The sequence below is a fragment of the Mercenaria mercenaria genome, chromosome 4 (assembly GCF_021730395.1).
Source record: "Mercenaria mercenaria strain notata chromosome 4, MADL_Memer_1, whole genome shotgun sequence".
NCBI lineage: Eukaryota > Metazoa > Mollusca > Bivalvia > Venerida > Veneridae > Mercenaria > Mercenaria mercenaria.
In genome coordinates this window covers 11,773,487-11,793,028 of record NC_069364.1, presented here as the reverse complement: position 1 = coordinate 11,793,028, position 19,542 = coordinate 11,773,487, and the positions used below count along the sequence as shown (strand labels likewise).

Sequence of the window (19,542 nt, the reverse complement as noted above, 5' to 3'; positions counted from 1 at the left end):
AGGTGATACATATGTTGAGGTTGGAAGTAACCTAGTAGAATGGTGACCGGTATCATTTGTAGAACATGCAAAATAGTTAAAGGTCGCCCAACACGACAAAGGTGAAAATGTGCAAATGTTGCAGGCTCTTGCGCCTCGGCACATGTATTCAAAGCTGCACAGTCATTCTCATTCCAATCTTTTGACATGAGCATACCTTGGCTGTCTTACTTGGCATTGTTTATGCGTGAATACAAGCTCTTAGAGCTTAAGTGTGCGGCGTCTTTGTCTTCAGTGTAATGTTTTTAAAGTATGATGTTTTTGTCTTGTTAACATTTTATTAGAGACTAGCACGTTCCCGTATACGCTGTTCCATGTAACAAGTGACGCAGGTGGACTGCTATAGGAAACTATTATAAATGGGAGAAAATAGTCATTTGGGATTTATCGATTTAACACCAAAGTTAACACGGGCAGTTTCAATTTCAGTTTTGCGAAATATCATTTATTTCAGATATTAGTTTTTATTCGAGTTTTCATATTGTGAGGGTATTCAAAGCTATTTTCATGTATGCATTGTTGCTGGTGCATGTGAAGTCCCCTTTTCTTATGATTTCGTAATATTCATTTGTTGGGATTGTAAGTCACCATTTCCACCAAAAGTTTACACTACGAGGACAGGTTGTTCATATTTACAACTCAATTTATTAAGAAGGTCAAAATGTAAGTCAAGTACATTTTATTTATTTTTATTTCATATTGGTAAAATGAATGAGACCAGGTCGTTTATATGTGCATAGGCCAGGATCTTCGCAGCTACAAGTAAAAACAAAGTCATAAGAAATATCAAAATTAGCAGAGCTGGAAAATCTACCTATAACACCATGTCGTTCGTGTTGGAAGTCAGAAACGCTGCTCTAGATCCTCCATATTGAAGAACCTATGTTTGTTTACTTCTTCAGAAGTTGACAGTTTATCCTCACTGTACCAATTACGTCGAACCTGGCACTAGTATTCAGGTTTACAACAATAAGATACTGTGATCTGATAATGCACTTCTTCTATCTATATTAGTTGAAAGACATTAATTAATGCAGAATTATTCTGCACACGTCATTACACAAGCAATTAACCCCATGGATAAATGCTTTGCCATTATATTGAGCTTACTAAATTAACATGGAAGCGAACTCCAAATCTGAATATTTTTCAGAATTTACGATCTTATACTCTAAGGATCTTCGAAATAGGTATCTTTTGTGCCTTTGAAAACATAGCACTTTCTGTCTGTAAGATAATAATCAACAGTAAGCACTGTGAAAAAATAATTGTGTAAACAGTCTACTGTATTTTAAATGTCAAATTGTCGTCATCGGCTGACTTCTTCCTGTGTTTTTTTTAAACCATGGATGCAGTAGAATGTCGCTAGTCAATATACGATAATCTGGATTAACCGTCAGCATCTGCGATATCAGTGTTTCACATGCTGAAGTAGAAGGTAAATATAATTTTATGTTGTGAGGAAACAAATCATTTCTGTAACTACAAAAGACAGTCTGGAATATTTATGAATGTTCTGAATTAGACGTTTGTGTGTGTGTGTGTGTGTGTGTGTGTGTGTGTGTGTGTGTTCGGGTTTAACGTCTTTTTCAACAACTTTTCAGTCATATAAACGACGGTGTCTACTTGTAGCAGTGAGCAAAATGCCCAACTTTATAGTGCTGCCTCACTGGAATATCACGCCGTAGACACGTGGCATGATACCCCACCCAGTCACATTATACTGACACCGGGCTTGCTAGCTAAATTGATTTGAAACCTATAAATAATCTTTGTATAATCTTTGTATCAGATATTTGTGTTACTTCATGACTGACTCCTCTATAGAAATTTGCTCGCGGTCGCTTGATTGCTTAGAATGGTTGGGCTCCATTTAAAACTGTATTAGTTTGTACTATACAAATGAATACTTGTATTGATAACACAATTTAAGAGACATTGAGAGAAACGTTAGTAATTATTGTCAGAAAAAGAATAATTCAAAACGTAAGATGTGTAAGTACAAAAGCCCTGTGGAAGATTTAACTGCTTCTTAGATTAATCATTCTAAACTTTATGTATCTTGATTTATGTAGTATGTTTTAGTTAACTAATATAAATTCGCTTTTGTAAATTCTTCTTAAATTAATTCTAAACTTTATGTATCTTGATTTATGTAGTATGATTAAGTTAACTAATATAAATTCGCTTTTGTAAATTCTGTTTTATAGCTACAAACTCTAACCTTCTGACAGCTGTAAAGTGTTGGGTATCTCGAAGCCTTTCAGGAACATTGTGTAGACTTGCGTAGAGGATTTTCCTGCTATATTAAACGGCATACATCCAGTCACCGCTAGGAACAAAATCACTCCTCTAAATACAGATATAGAAAATAAACAACATATATGAGAACATTTTTATTTTATTACAGTAGCGGCAGAACTCTAAATGAGCCAAAATCTGAACGATTTTGTTATTCGACTATTTAAAGCAGTCATGAACAACTGTAAAACTCGGGTATAAGGAACTCACTGGGGTCACAAAAAGTGTTCGCTATAACAGAGGTACGCTATATCCATATAGATCGCTATAAATGAATTGTATAACAAACATCTGACATATAGAGAACAGGTCATAGAAAACTTTATTTTGAGCCATTATTGATGTGTTTAATTGCTGTTTTTATCAAAATAAACTTGTACTTGCGTATTTATATTCATTAATAAATGATTACATATTGATCTGTCATAGATTAATTCTTATTCAACTGTGCAGTACTGGTAAAAACCGAAAACATAGAATTAACATTTTGCTCGTTAAATTGTTTACCTGTGTGTGAAGACTATATCTACCGTCAAAAGAAATAACCGCTTTGATTTTGAATTTGTATTGTATCATTAAAACACATTGATTGATTGATTGATTGATTGATTGATTGATTGATTTATCCAGTATATGAAATACATGGTATGGTACAACACAAATTAAGAATTTCAAATATCACATATACAATGACTAGAACTTAAAACATATTAAAAGACAATTACGAATCATTACTAATATAAAATACCAATAATTGCAAAATGTACCAGGACATGCATTCATATACCCAGGATAACACAAAAAGGGGAGTGTGCATCCCCTTATTTCCATTGTGGTCCTGGATGAATGTTGACATGTGCTAGCAAGGCACAACAACTGTGTAGTAATGGTGGTAACTTGAGCAAATTTATCAGCAGTTTAAAATAAGTATCATAGAAAAGAAAATCACTGTATAAATAAAAATATGACAAATGTAACTACAAGTTATGTAAAAGATGGTTTTTAACAGAAACCGTGAACTGTTGCATGCTTTTTACAATTCTTAACATCATGTGGCAATTTATTCCACAAAGAACAATAATTGTAGGAGAATGACTTTTTACCAAACCCTTTGACTTTAGGAATACTGAAGCATGAACCTGGTATTATGAATATGTACAGAACTGGATGGAATTATGGACTATGTTCATTATAAACGAGTGAAATGTCCTGTTAGGACAAGAAATGCTTTGCTTATAGCCGAGTTTTCGCTATATTCGAGTTCGTTATATCCATGTGCCCTTCGTAATAAAAAAACAGGGGGGTGGGGGTGGGAATCGGGCAAAAAAAAACGAGTTCGGTATAACCGATCTTCCATTACAACCGAGTTCGCTATAAGTAGGTTTAACTGTACCAGTTGTGCTAGTAAATGATCCCTGAAATGTATGTTTGGTACTTTTGTTTCCACATCTCCTTTCATTATAAATGGCTTGTTCATCCATGACTACTTTTGAATGTACGTTAGAAACCCGCATTAAAGACCACTCCCAAATTAAAACAAGCATAAAAAGGAGATCGTAACGGTAATAGTCATCTCAGGAGATTCTGTTATGAAATATTAACAGTTTTGGAAGGTCCAGTTTCATATTATATACTTAAAACTAATACAGACCTCTGACGCACAACATATATAACAATTAACAGGACATCTGGACGTTTAATATACTTACATGCTCCATACATCTACTAGCTTCGTATATGGCTCTTTACTGAAGATCTCAGGGGCAGCATAAGCAGGAGAACCACATTGTGTTGTCATAATATCACCTTCTTTTATACAGGCACACAGTCCGAAATCTTAAAGTACAAGTTTAAAATTATGTTACCGTGGTTCATACAGGCGCATAGTTCACAATCTACATAAATAGCCATCTTGGTTTACACAGGCACGAGGCTAACATAGCCACCTTAGTTTATACAGATACAAGCCTCGATTGAATTATACAGCACAAAGGCTAAAATACAGACACACAGTCTGAAATCTACGGTAAATAATACAATTATATTACGCTGCTTTTACACAGACTTTTATACAAAACAAAAATATTTTTACACGTTGATACACAGTTGTGAGATACTGTCAGTATTTACTTCAATTGATATTCTGAATGACTGGACATCATTGTCAACATTGCAAGCGTGTTAAAGGTGCCAGCATGCATGATTACTATACCAGTAAGCACAATGGGAGTGTCAGTGAGTAAATTGTAACAGTCAGCAGGCATTGTTTAATATTTACCTAAATATCATTCCATAGTATACCGTGGAAGCGGATTGTTAATTAATATTCGATCGTTTCTTATGTATATTGTTCATTTTGACAAAAATTGTAACAGTTACATTTGATAATTTTTATGTATCTGTAAAAAGTGGATAATTTCATTCACGCAAAATATATACAATTGAATATCATTATAGAAGTTTTTGAGAAAACTGTAAATAGATAAATGTTTCGATTTTGTATAGAAAGTCACTACACGTTGAACTCTACAGAAAAATAATGTGTGTTCCTTTTAATCGCACGATATGTAACGATCAGTACCCGAGAATAATGGACATTTAGAAGTGCATGAGAAAAAGTTGAATGTTTCTCAAAATATGACGTTGGAGCAAGTTTAAAATTTAATGATTATCGCAAACACTTTTTTTTTCGAAACTCAAGATGTTGTTAAACAAAATTGGTCAGCATAATTGCAACACCTTTAAAAATATTTCTCTTTTGAAAGTACTTTTGTACTGTGTAAATCCCAAAGCACCGTCAATATCAGTACCCACTTTGTTTGCTTTTCTTTATATAGCTTTTCTTTATATAGTCCATTTCATTACTGCCCAATGTACTATAAGTAACACAACACTTAACGGATGTAGAACAGCTTTGTATCAAGAGTTCTTGAAATGTCGACCCTCTCAGACAACGGTAATGTTTGCAGTTAGACTTACCAACTATTTTTATGAGATCTCCATTTAAAATAATATTTTCTGGCTTCATATCCCTGAAAAAGTAAACAAGACATATTTAAATGATTTTGTAGTATAAAAAGCATTCAGCTGTTTTCTGTAAAGTGCATGACGATTTTCTTTCTCTCTTTGGTGACAATTGCCATCAGTTGATTTAACTATGTATATATATGTTAGGTTAGATTTACAAAGTCTGTTTAGATCAAGTAATCTGTAATAAAGTTTATTTCTTTCTTCTTAATGACACTGATAATTCCCAAGAACAGGCTCGTTAAAGTCAGAGGTAAAAGATATTGTTTTTTTTTTCTTAGACAGTGCTATTTGAGAGGATTTTATGACAGAGAGACTCTAACGACTGATTCAAGCCTAATGTTATGTATGTGAACGTTAAAAAACATGGCCAAATCTGTAAAACACACATTTTTGAACTCTATTGTTTTTTCCCACCGTCAGTCTGTCATTGGTTGGTCCAATAGTTGACCTGTTGGTTAGTCCGCTGGTTTGTCCGTTGATTTGTTCGCTAGTTGATAGATTTCTATTACCACACCACACATATGATCACCATGAGGTGTAGATGTTCGATACATAACTGTTTCTTGCTGAGAGGGAGACAAAGGTCAGGATTCCACAGGTCTCAAAACACTCTCTCAAGTTTGTTGAGCAAAATACTTTCACAATGAAGTGTAGACGTGACTGACTTTTTCTGGGAGCAGACAAAGGTGGGGGGCACCAAAACACCCATCCCCGCGTACATCCTCCAAAGTTATGAATAGATTCCCATAAAACTGCATACACATGATCTGCATGAAGTGTATCACCCTTGTTACCCGGATAATACAAAATGATGTGATAACTCCAACATGCTATAAAATGGCTGATCAACGATTTTGAAAATTTCACGTTTTTCGGTAAGTTGCTGTGGCTTGATAAGAGATTTTAACCCCCAGATGTTGCAGAAAGAACGAATGGCGATTTGTTTCCATGGAACTCAAACTATTTTACTGTATTTTTGTGAATACAATACACAATATGTTAAACAGTTTACAAAAACCATGTAAGTTTAGTTTGAAAAATCATAAAAAAATATTTAGAATTGTTTTTCATGCTTGTAATTCACTGTATATACGACTCTACCATTTCACTATCTGACATAGTTTACAGTAAGTTGTTTACTTTTGCTGTTTTAATGTCAAAACCATTTATATTGATCTGTGTATGAAAAATGGATAATAGCCAAAAATGACCATTGATAATGCCCTACATGCGTTGTCTTTGAAAGTGGATAATAGCCAAAATTGTTTTTTTTCATTGACATCCCATTACAGATTGATCAGTTTTGTGTGCGTGGACATGTTTTGATAAATTACTTTGTAACAACATGATGATATGAGCCTGTTAACATTTTTATGCTGGTAACAGGCACAGTGTACAACTTGCACCTTCCTGGTATCAAGTACACATGTGCATAAGTATTATTTTCCCCCGCTGTCCCTTTTTACCCAACGGTCTCCATATTCCATATAAAATACATACATGTATTTGATTGTCAACTACCTTTTATAATCACTAATAGCACAAACCCTGTTCACATTCTGAATACCTAGGTGTACATATTGGTACACCAAGATCTCTCTTACACGCACACGCACATGCAATCCACGTCATATGTTGTAATTGGAAATCCCAGACGACCAATTCACCGTGACAGTCATAAATTGTTTGCGTAAACGCAGAATTCATTTCCGTCGTCCAGCTCGATGTCAGGCTCTTGTCACCGTCAAGAAAGCAACGCTGGGCTCTAAATAACCGACGACATCAGTGGGAAACTGTTGTATTTAGCGACGAACCAAGATTTAATCTCCATCACGCTGACAGATAGGTCAGAATATACAGACGCCGCAACGAACGTTTCGCAAATAACTGTGTGCGTGAGGTTTATCCGTACAATGGTAGCAGAGTCATAGTATGGGCAACAATAAATTCCACCTTCAAGTCCACCCTTGTATAGCCTGTCATACAGAGCAATGGTGGCTATACGCGTTATTGACTGCACTGACGTTGAAGCATGGACAGAAATATGATCTCAGACGATATTCATTTTTTGATGATAATTTTTTTTTCTGTTTTGTTTACTTTGATTGCACATATAAATTTGTATGGCTAAACATCAGTAGGTTATAAATATTGACTATTACAATACTTGTTGCGTTTCTTTTTCGTGTCAGTTTACAATGTTGACTATCATCCATATAACATTTTGGGCTTTATCTTCGAAATTTCTGTGAACACTTTGGTCAGTATCCATCGACTAATACATATGCTTATATATTTGTAAATTTGGGTTATTTGATCTAAGATAAAACTTCCTAACATGTTCATATCATTGTTTATATAATAACTGAAAATTACAAAATAACATTCATTACCAAAAGTCCATTAAATGAGGTTGACAACGGTTTGAATCGCCAAACTCGTTCTCAGAAGCAAAATGTAAACATTGTTAAAGGGTTTCCAAAGTGAATAATATGTCCCATATGCAAATTGTTTAGTGCAAATGGTACAGCTTGTAAACTATTTTGAATCAGTTATAACACTTTAAACGATCAGAATGAGTAATTAGAAAATATTGAAAAAAAACAATGTCCTTACCAAGTTTGACAGTTCATCCAGTTTGTAGTATTTTGGAATTATCATATCATTTCGTATTATCCGGGTAACAAGGATGTGTATGTGTACATGAAATATCTATTTATGCTTGGAAAGGCATGGGTGGGGCTCAATTATGCCCACTTCCCACCAAACCCCCAAAACTTTTAAACAAGAGGACCATGATGGTCCTGAATCGCTCACCTGGGACCACATGACCCAGTTTTGAACCGAGTATGATGTCGTTTTTTTCTATTATTTGACATTGTGACCTAGTTTTTGAGCTCATGTGACCCAGTGTTGAATCTGACCTAGATATCATCAAGATAAAAATTCTAACCAATTTTCATGAAGATCCACTGAAAAATATGGCCTCTAGAGAGGTCACAAGACTTTTTATTATTTGACCTACTGACCTAGTTATTGACGGCACGTGACCCAGTTTCGAAATTGACCTAGATATCATCAAAGTCAACATTCTGACTAATTTTCATGAAGATCCATTCAAAAGTATGGCCTCTAGAGAGGTCACAAGGTTTTTCTATTTTTAGACCTACTGACCTAGTTTTTGACTGCAGTTGACCCAGTTTCAAACCTGACCTAGATATCATCAAGATGAACAGTCAGACCAATTTTCATATAGATCCCATGAAAAATATGACCTCTAGAGAGGTCACAAGGCTTTTCTATTATTTGAGCTACTGACCTAGTTATTAAAAACACGTGACCAAGTTTCGAACAAGACCTAGATATCATCAAGGTGAACATTCTGACTTACTTTCATGAAGATCCATTGAAAAGTGTGGCCTCTAGAGAGGTCACAAGGTTTTTCTATTTTTAGACCTACTGACCTAGTTTTTGACTGCAGTTAAACCAGTTTCGAACTTGACCTAGATATCATCAAGATAAAAAATTCTGACCAATTTTCATACAGATCCCATGAAAAATATGGCCTCTAGAGAGGTCACAAGGTTTTTTTGTTATTTGACCTACTGACCTAGTTATTGACGGCATGTGACCCAGTTTCGTACTTGACCTAGATATCATCAAGATAAACATTCTGACCAATTTTTATGAAGATCCATTCATAAGTATGGCCTCTAGAGAGGTCACAAGGTTTTTCTATTTTTAGACCTACTGACCTAGTTTTTGACCGCAGTTGACCCAGTTTCAAACCTGACCTAGATATCATCAAGATAAATATTCTGACCAACGTTCATAAAGATCCCATGAAAAATATGGCCTCTAGAGAGGTCACAAGGTTTTTTTATTATTTGACCTACTGACCTAGTGTTTGATGGCACGTGACCCAGTTTCGAACTTGACTAGATATCATCAAGGTTAACATTCTGAATAACTTTCATGAAGATCCATTGAAAAGTATGGCCTCTAGAGAGGTCACAATGTTTTTCTATTTTTAGACCTACTGACCTAGTTTTTGATTGCAGTTGACCCAGTTTCGAACTTGACCTAGATATCATCAAGATAAACATTCTGACCAACTTTCATAAAGATCCCATTAAAAATGTGACCTCTAGAGTGGTCACAAGCAAACGTTTACGCACGCACGGACGCACGTACGCACGGACGCAAGCACGGACGACGGACGACGGACGCTGCGTGATCACAAAAGCTCACATTGTCACTTTGTGACATGTGGGCTAAAAATTGCACATACCCTGTCCATGGAGTGAAAATGAACATATGTGGGGGCAGCCGTACCCACAAACCATGCAGTCGGTGGCGCAAACTGCGTCCACCGGTTTATTTTGATGGAGCGGAAAACGTTAGATGGAGACAACTATACCAAAAATGTCTTCTTTCCTCAGACAAAGCGGTGGTTGGTGTATTAATCACAAAATAAGTGATAGTCCTAGTTTTACCATAATATAGATTTATACTGTCAGCAAAATAAATAAAAAATAAATAAATAAATTAGTTTAAAATAAAACTTATAATAAAAATATGTCGATGTAATTATTCTACATAAAACTTTATTTTAATACTCAGGGTTACACAACCGATATAATGGTGCATATTTAAGCTCATGTAAGACCAATAAATAATTTATGTTTGAATTGACTTCTGTTTGTATCTAAAGCGAATATTATTTTATTTCAATATAAACCCCAAATCGCCACTTGAAATGACATTTATCATTTAGTGTCCATGTCTGAAAAACTAAATTGGATTTTCACCAACTCGGTTAACCAAAATAGCAAACTTGTTATTTTATAATAGTATGAAATAGCCGCACACTTGAATACGAAGGTCGTTATGCCGGTATTTCTTCTTTATTTGTACAGCAGATTGTCTATTTAAATAAAAAAAGATTACTATTTGCCTTTACAGTTTAAAACATGACGACCATTTAAACATAACATTAGCTATTAAGTAAATAGCTTTTTGAATTTACTACTGACATATGAAGTGGAGTAATACATAAATTTTCACATAAACCGCCATGTATAAAAAGTTCCGTTTTTCCATTGATGGTTTAAAATATACTTTGAGTGCACGATTTTCAAAATGGATTTTATAAAATAACCTCAATAAATAGAATTCAATCTAATGAATAGCTGAAAAGAAATATATCTGATGTTAATATAATTGTATGTTAAGTAAGGTACTAGTTTAGTCAACGCCATCATAATGGAAAGCCCAAGACGAGATGGCGAAAATAAACTTGCTAAAACGATTAAAGAGCAAAATTTAAAGTTTTCTGTGGAATTCGAAAATGGGAATGTTGCTGGACATAGAGACAATGAATCTGTAACAGAAAGTTTTAAAGATACAGAGCAGAATACTAACACTGTTCAGACTCGGGAAACGGAAACTACTGTCACTAAGACTTCGCATACAACAACCACAACACAAAATAAAGAAGTAAGAGTGACAGAACAGACTGTGAAAACAGAGAAAGATGACATTAAAACAACAGAACATAATACCCGAAAGGCAGCGACTAAAAGGAAAATTGACGATTCAAGAAAACAAAACAAAGATTTGAAGTTGCCTCCTATTGTTGATAGTAAAACGTCACCAAGAGAGACTAAGTCATTCGGAAATACAAGTAAGTTAGAATCTAATTAATAATTACAATATTTATCAATTCATCCACTCATTTATATAATCATTCATTCATTCGTTCAATTAATTATACGTTTAAACAATCTATCAACCCATGTCTTTCTTTCATTTATGCAGCAATTCATCGTTTTTGTCATACATCAACTTATACCAACAATCAATCAATCAATCAATCAATCGATCGATCGATCGATCGGTTGATCGATCATTCATTCATTTATTTCAGTTTTGATTCTAAATTTTCTTGACTTGTATCTTGAAATTAGTAGCAGAAAGGATGTTACTACTTACTAAAAATAAAAGAAGTTTTCTTTTTTACAAAACCGTTATACATTGGCAGAAAACTGCAGTGTTTCTAACAAAAACTTACAATGTTGTTCAAAAGCAATGTTTTTTTCTTTTTCACAAAACTATTCACAAACAGATATATAGCTAATGTTTGTCTTTCCTTACTCAAAAGTTGCTCCTTCCTCTTACTGACACAGACCTGAATATTTTAAAACTTTGATAGAGTTATCTGCATATTACGATACCATATACAATACTGACACACCTGTTGCACGGATCCCATATGTGGACACTTTTCAGGATGGCAAGGGTTACCATCTTTTAGTCGAGTTTTTTAGTTCTATATTCGACTTCGTCATGCTAAAACTTTATTTGTTAACTATTTCAAAATACTCTTCAGTAATATCGATGATAATCAGACTTTAACGGTAAGAAACCAATTATGACATTATATACGTACAGTTGTCTAAAAAGTTAATTGGTTTTTAATTGTGCTATTATGTTTTTTCTTACTTCATAATCTTAACGACAAGACGCATTATATATAAGTTTTCTACAAAATCTAGAACATAGATCGAAATATCATAAACTTACTGACGTATAAGCATATATGACATAGTATTATAACAACTTGTTGATATCTGCATATTAATATCATCACGTACAAAACGGTCACTTATCTATGTTACCTGTGTAAAAAACAGTCACTTACCTATGTTACCTATGTAAAAACCGGTGACTTACCTATGTTACCTATGTAAAAAACAGTCACTTACCTATGTACAATGCCCCGAGAATGCATATAATGAACAGCGTCTACTACTTGATACATGAAATGTTTCGCTTCATCTTCTACCAGCCTCTTCCTGTGAATTATAAAACAAAAATACTCTTACAGACGTGGATATTTTACCATTACAAGGACAAACATCCAAGAGGATCTGCCATGTTCTACGAACGCAGTAACAACTTCAGTCTAGTGATCATATTAACTACTAGTAAACTAGTGTCAGCTCAGGAGGAGAGTAGTTAACTTTCATTCGCCAGGGATCTGCACATTTATCATTTCCTTTCGCTGCATGTATTATTGAAACTTCTGTTGTTCAGGAATAGGTCATTAAAGTGGTATTATATTTTTGTCTAAACTGACCATTACGTTTGACACGATACTACAAACTTCCGTCACATTAAAAAATCGTCATTGATTACGATACAGATATAGTAAAGGCAAATGGGTCCGTCCAGCTTGCAAGTGTAGACATACTAGTACAAAGTTAGAATTCATTTTAATGCCTATGATCAAACTGAAAACAGTCGATCTCAAGAAACACAATATCTAACAGCTGATGTTGGGCTTAAAGTGGAATTTATTTAGCTGGGACTACAATTATTATTGTATTAAAAATCATTATTTTTGTTTCAAAATAGTTGCGGATACCTTTTGTTAAGATATTCCTTAAAGTTATCGCCCTTTAGTAAATCCATGACGATGTAATAGTTTCCGGCAGTTTCCATAACTTCATGAATGTGAACTATATTTCTATGTGTGATCTTTCGTAAAGATTTCACTTCGCGCATGAATCTTCGACGAACATCTGGACGCTTCAAGATAGTTTTCTTTGGCAAAACTTTGACAGCTCGCTACAAAATTAATAAAACAGATCTATAGCTATACAATAGTAATGAACGAACAAATTTGATGCAAGTGTAACACAGCCGCTACACGTACAAAAACTTCGCATATATATTATTCTAACACGGATATATCTCATCCAGTGATTTGTCGTTTAATAAATCATCGTTTGGAGTTCAGATGCGAAGGAATTATATCACGAGGGCGCAGCCCGAGTGATATAATAATACGCATCTGAACGACAAACAATGATTTATTCAAGAGCAAATCAATAAATGAGATATATTATTTCGATTCTAACACGTTACCAAGGATTTTTAAGTACATCCTTGACGACATTCATTATATAGTTGCCCGTTTTCAATCGGTTTCTTTTCTAGCGCACCGCTATGCCGTTTGACGCCATGATGTAATAATTGTGACGTCAGAACAGTGATTTGTTTAACAAATAATCAAGGCCTTCGAGTGGTTTATCGTCTGATTTACCACGGTTCAGGGTTTAGATGCGTAGGAATTGAACCACGAGAGCGTTAGCCCGAGTGGTTGAATAGTGAAGCATCTGAACGATGAACCGTGGTAAATTAGACGATAAATCACAAGAAGGCCTTGATTGTTTTCATTCTGACATGCTCATTGATAAATTTTAACAAATATTTTGCTGGACTTCATTTACGCGAGGAGTATTAAATATATCGGACGTCAAGCAGCAATTTGACGTCATAATTGACGTCATAATGCTCTCGCGCGTCAACCGTTGTTTATCGCAAAATATACAGAGCTTGGTTCTCTTCTTTGTTTAACTGGAAATCAAATCGAGCCATGTTAGAATGTATAATAATTCGCTGTTTTCTGCCTTCATTGTTTAATAGTTAAATGAATCGGATCGTGTTAGAATTTTTAAATAACTTTATTGCTGTTTCGTCTCGAAATGTGTACATTGTTACAGTATTTATGTTTAAATTTGGAATTATGTTCAAATGAGAAATAGAGCGAAGCTGTACACGTTATAGCTATCAAGGATTACAAAAATGAAGCATTAATTTTATCTATTATAAAGAATTTTACATAACTATATTTCAATCATTGTCGAAAAATTGTCAATTTACTTGTCAACAAAATATAAACATGATTAATAGAAGCATAATTATGTGATGTGTTTTCTGTTGTATTGATGGAAGAATGTAAAAATGATTTTATCGTTTTGTTTTTACTATATTAAATTATTTTGGCTTATAGTTTTCAATAAGCCAAGTATCAACCATTCAGTTGCGTATGGAGTATTGTAATAATAACCTCAGTTACCGGCGCACTAACGCGAGGTATGAATAGTTATATTTACACTCAAGAATGTCATATCTGGTGTATTAACTTTATTGAAAGAACTGCCGTAAACAAATAATATCGGTCTTGACAGCTGGATTTACTCTTGACACATAGATATCATGTGGTATACAAATATGCAAATATTAAATACCTATCACCTTTAGATATATTGCTATTACATGCACCTCGAGTATCACGAACATACTTGTCTACTGTTTTAATATATAAGCACTAAACATTCCACTTAAAACAATATGAATTAAAATCTTGAAAAGCTTGATCTTATAAAGACAAAAAAAAAAAAACTATCAGAATCGTAATATTTTAATCAAATATATATGTAGTAGCTGGTAACCCTATATTATCATTTTCTTTCAACTATAATATAAGGAAAATATATGCCGGAATTATCTTACTCTTTTCAGTAGCTCAATAGTTCGCAGTTGTGTTTACTAAAGATGGATGTAAACGCTATGCGTATGTGTAATATAAGCGGCTATTGATAATAAAGGAACACACAAAAAAAAAACAGTTCTTATTCTTTTATACCTTTTCACTGTTTGTAACATGTCGAGCTTCTCGTACTTTTGAGAAAGTCCCTTCTCCAATGATTTTCCCAATAACATAATTCCCAACTTTCTTTCTGGAGTCCAGTGGAATAAACTTCTGTCTAAACAGATCGTCAAACGTCACTTCTCGCACGTGCACTTTTCCCGTCCCTTCGGCGCTGCTAGTCCTCGGCGCGACTATTTCGCTTTTCTGGCGTGATATGCATCCATTAGTTTCTACACCTTTACACTCGTCCTGCAGATCTTTGGACATCTTTCAAGCATTTGACGCGTTGTCTCAGAGTTAATATAATTTCCATAAATCATGACATTAAAGTGGAATTTTAAAGGCTTACCTTTAAATTATCATTAAACTATTACTTCCAAAGTGTGGTCTAAATTATACATATCAATTATTATCATAGGTTCTTTATTATATGATTATTTAGTAAACGAAATTCGTTTTATGAATATTCCAAAATCATTGGTGCGCAAGTGTCTTTATATACGGTTTTATTTCTATGAATAAAAAGTCTTTGTATGTCCTGGTATACGACAAACTTTATTCAAAATGCACCTTGTTATCAAATATTTCCAATTAGTATATTTAATACGCTATTTCACTACAGTAGCGGTTTGTTGATATTCTTAAATATTTATACTGAGGTTTACACTGCTCATGTCTGTATAGCGTTCATATTTATTGTATCAACCAATCTTTTCAAAGGGTTTACAACATTAAAAACCTGACACATTGCTTTGCTAAATAGAGCGGTATATAAATCAATCAGTACAAATATCTTATAAAATAAGTACTTCTACCGTTCAATATAATTGCACCAGGTATTAAGTGTTCGCCTTTGAAAAAGGAACTATTAAGGAACGGTCATTTATCTAAAGCTGTAATCACATATTTTTCGCTTGATTAATTGTGTACAATATGACTGTTTTTATAAACAGTAAATAAGTATTTTCGGTTAAACGTTAATTTTGCTTAAATGTTAGTTTACTGAGTAAATAAATAATTATCTTATCTCAATTACCTAATAACATAAAACCAGAAACATAAATAGGTTTAAGGTATATATTTGGCAACATGTATTGCGGAGTAAATATTCAGCAATACAAAATGTCAAATTTTTGTTGTCCTCGACTTTGCCCTCGTCGCTTGACATGACTCAGTGGTGAATGTAAAAATAAACGACACTAAATGTAGACGTGAAAATCATGTAATAGAATAAAATATCTATTTATTACCTATTGTGCAACAACACTAATGTACTTGTAAAAAGGTAGACTCAAACACATATGTAATAAAAGTAACGTTTGAAGACACTTAAAATATTTGTAATCTTAATCTCAAACATACGTACAACAGAAAAAAAATGACATTTCACATTAATATGGGGACATGTAAATGGTAAATAAATGAAGATTTAAACGGTTCCCTGTTATTGAAAGCCTCAAATAAATGTACCAAATTGTCACATGTAACTGGCGGGGATGGGGGAGGGGGAGAGGAGACATAAACTTGTATTTGCTGCCAAATGTTAACCTCGAGTGAAGATAGAGCGCGAACAAGCCTATATATATTAACAGAAATGCACAAAATGTTTATGCAAACAAAAAACGCCAAAATATATACGATAGAAATCATTCTCTTTATACTCTCCATTAGATTACATCCATTCTATTTTTTCCCTAATGCTTCTTTGGCGACAGAGTTTTTTCAAATACCTGTTCGATCCTTCTCTTATATGTTAATGTACCGTGTTTTGATTATGTTCCTCCTGTTGGCCTTTGAATTCTTCATGCTTTACCTTTTGCAAATAACATGACCAACAATACTTATAGAAAACCAGCCATCATGAGGAATTTTTGCTTGCAGGGACGATTTAGATTCTTAGTCCTCATAAGCTTCATGCTTGGTCTTCACTTATTTTTATTGTCAATATTCACGGCTTTACGTTCTATAACATAAAGTCCAGTCAGTTGCTAGTTTCCGCAGGACTGAAAAAGAAATATCCAAAAAGCACTAAGCATCTAGATAACTCAAAGTTTTCTCTTGTTGTTATTGCCGGTGTCTTTTCAAGGAGTTTCCTGGTCTATAGCTATCTTATCTTAAAGATTCTAATGTCTGGCGACGTCCACGATGGTTCCAATACAAGATGCCTACTCTCTTTCTTTATCATTTTCATCTGTAAGTAGCAGAAACTTGTCTAGACATATTTCATTTGTTCACTACAATATACAAAGTATAACAAATAAACTAGAGATGTTATTTGCCAAACTTTGTGAGTTTGACATAATTGCCTTATCAGAGACATGGTTAAACCAATCAATGCATATAGAAGAGCTTCCTTTTACGTCTTTTCATCCCCCGAACGGAAAGACCGTACACACGATCCACACGGAAGTGTCTTATTGTATATAAGGGATACATTCCATTACAAAAGAAGGACAGACCTAGGAATTTCCGGTACCGAATGTATGTGGGTTGAATTAGTTCTTGAAACTAAAAACATTTTGTTTGGTTTATTCTACCGGCCACCAAATACAGATGAATTTCATCACTCTAAAATTGTTGATTCTTTACACTGGCTACAATAGTTGTAGGCGACGTTAACCTTAACTGTGCAAACCAACAATCAGCCCGTAAGATCTACTCAATCTGCCCAACAATTCTCATTCATACAGCACATAGATGAACCTACTCATTATACTGAGAATTCGTCCTCGTTAATTGATTTGATTTAATACTTTCATCTAATGCAAATCTTCTATACTGTTCTGGTGTTGATGATCCCTTCTTATCACAAGAAGTATTAAATTAAAGAAGCATTCTAACCCAGCTTTCAAAAGACATATTTGGCTATTTGATAAAGGAAACTATTTTTAAAGATGAAAATATTGATACTTATTGTTCGAATATCACCCATCAAATATTGGAAATTGCAAAATCGTGCATTCCAAACAGGGAAGTTCTTATACGGGAGAATGAACCATCATGGATTACAACTCATAAAAAACACTGATAAGAAAAAGAAAACGAATTCATCGGAAAGCTAAGAACACAGGGTCTGAAGAACACTGGTCTAGATTTCGGCATCTTAGGAATAATACTACCACACTTATCAAAGAAGCAAAGAAAACTCATACTTCCGAACTTGTCAAAAATCTTACAGATCACTCAAGGTCTCCTAAATCGTGGTGGTGTTGTATGAAGTCCTTCATTAAACCAACAACCAAAAGTACCATCCCCAACCTTGTACATGATGACGAAGTTGTTTATGATGACAAACAAAAGGCTAACCTGTTAAACAATTTCTTCAAAGACCAATCCATGTTAGATGAAACGTCTGCCCAATCATTGCTTGGTAGTCCAAACACTCAGCACCCTTCTCTACAATCACTTCAAATTTCACCAGAGGAAGTTCAGTCTGTACTTAAAACCTTACCACTCGGCAAAGCATCTGGTCCCGGCGATATAAACAACAGAATTCTGCGTGAACTTTCTTTCGAACTTGATTCACCCGTATGTGCTCTTTTTAACCACTCACTTACTTGTTGCACTTTTCCAGAAGGATGGAAGGAAGCAAACGTTACACCACTTTTCAAATCTGGAGATCCATCTCTTGTTACTTACTACAGACCAATCTCTCTTCTTAGTACAGTCGGTGAGGTCTTTGATAGAATCGTATTTAAACATGTTTTCAACTATCTTCAAGATAATCATCTTCTTACTCCTTTACAACCTGGTTTTGAGCCAAGCGATTCCACAGTCAATCAACTGGTTTATCTTTACAATGCATTCACTCTTGCAATTGACTCCGGCAAAGAGATTAGGGCCGTCTTCTATAATATCAGTAAAGCATTCGATCGTGTCTGGCATACTGGACTTCCCCATAAACTTAAATTATTTGGAATTTCTGGTCGTCTCACCTCTTGGTTCTCGTTTAACCTTTCCAATCGTAGGCAGCGTGTGGAAATATGTGGTGCTAAATCTGACTGGAATTCTATTAATGGTGATGTGCCTCATGGGTCTATTCTAGGCCCTTTACTTTTCTTGGTGTACATTAATGACATCGTGCATGACATCGGAGCTAATATACGTATATTTGCTGATGACACAAGTCTCTATGTAATTGTTGAAGATAAACAAAAAGCGGCAAATACACTCAATGTTGATCTTTCGAAAATCTCAGAGTGAGCTGCCAGATGGTTAGTTAAATTTAACCCAAAGAAAACAGAATGGCTTCTCTTTAAAAAAATACAACAATTCCCCCATCCACCAATCATAATGCAGAACCAAATCGTTCAGGAACCGATGGAACTAATATATTGAATATATTAAATCCAAAGCTTACAATAGGTTAAAAATATTGCGGAAACTCAAATTCATTTTAGCCCGGAAATCATTAGAAACAATGTATACTAGTTTTATAAGACCAATACTCGAATATGCTGACGTCCTTTTTGATAACTGTACAACTGAAGAGTCCGATGAACTAGAAAACATTCAATATGAAGTCGCCTTCATCGTGACAGGTACTACCAAATTAGTTTCTATCCAGAAGTTTATGAAAGAAGTGGGCTGGGACACATTGAAAGATAGCAGAAGTAAACACAAATTAATTCTTTTTTATAAAATGAAACAAGGTCTTACACCAGAATACT

The 19,542-nt window shown here is 34.2% G+C and overlaps 2 protein-coding genes across 2 annotated transcripts in view; one reads left to right on the top strand and one right to left on the bottom strand.

The window, feature by feature from the left end:
- Positions 1-712: 712 nt before the first annotated feature.
- Positions 713-15,537, bottom strand: LOC123551011 (uncharacterized). The gene is made up of 7 exons (XM_045339605.2): positions 14,867-15,537; positions 12,800-13,002; positions 12,138-12,227; positions 5,320-5,372; positions 4,050-4,176; positions 2,264-2,391; positions 713-1,465 (listed from the first exon to the last, which is right to left on the bottom strand). Exons 1-7 carry the CDS (start codon positions 15,137-15,139, stop codon positions 1,338-1,340), a joined length of 1,002 nt encoding a protein of 333 aa, XP_045195540.2. The 5' UTR covers positions 15,140-15,537; the 3' UTR covers positions 713-1,337.
- Positions 10,354-19,542, top strand: part of LOC123551010 (outer dense fiber protein 3-like) — a 41,121-nt gene continuing 31,932 nt past the window's right edge. Inside the window, exon 1 of the mRNA XM_045339604.2 lies at positions 10,354-11,056. Within this exon, the coding sequence (XP_045195539.1) occupies positions 10,636-11,056 (421 nt within the window). The 5' untranslated portion in view covers positions 10,354-10,635. The remainder of the gene's footprint in view (positions 11,057-19,542) is intronic.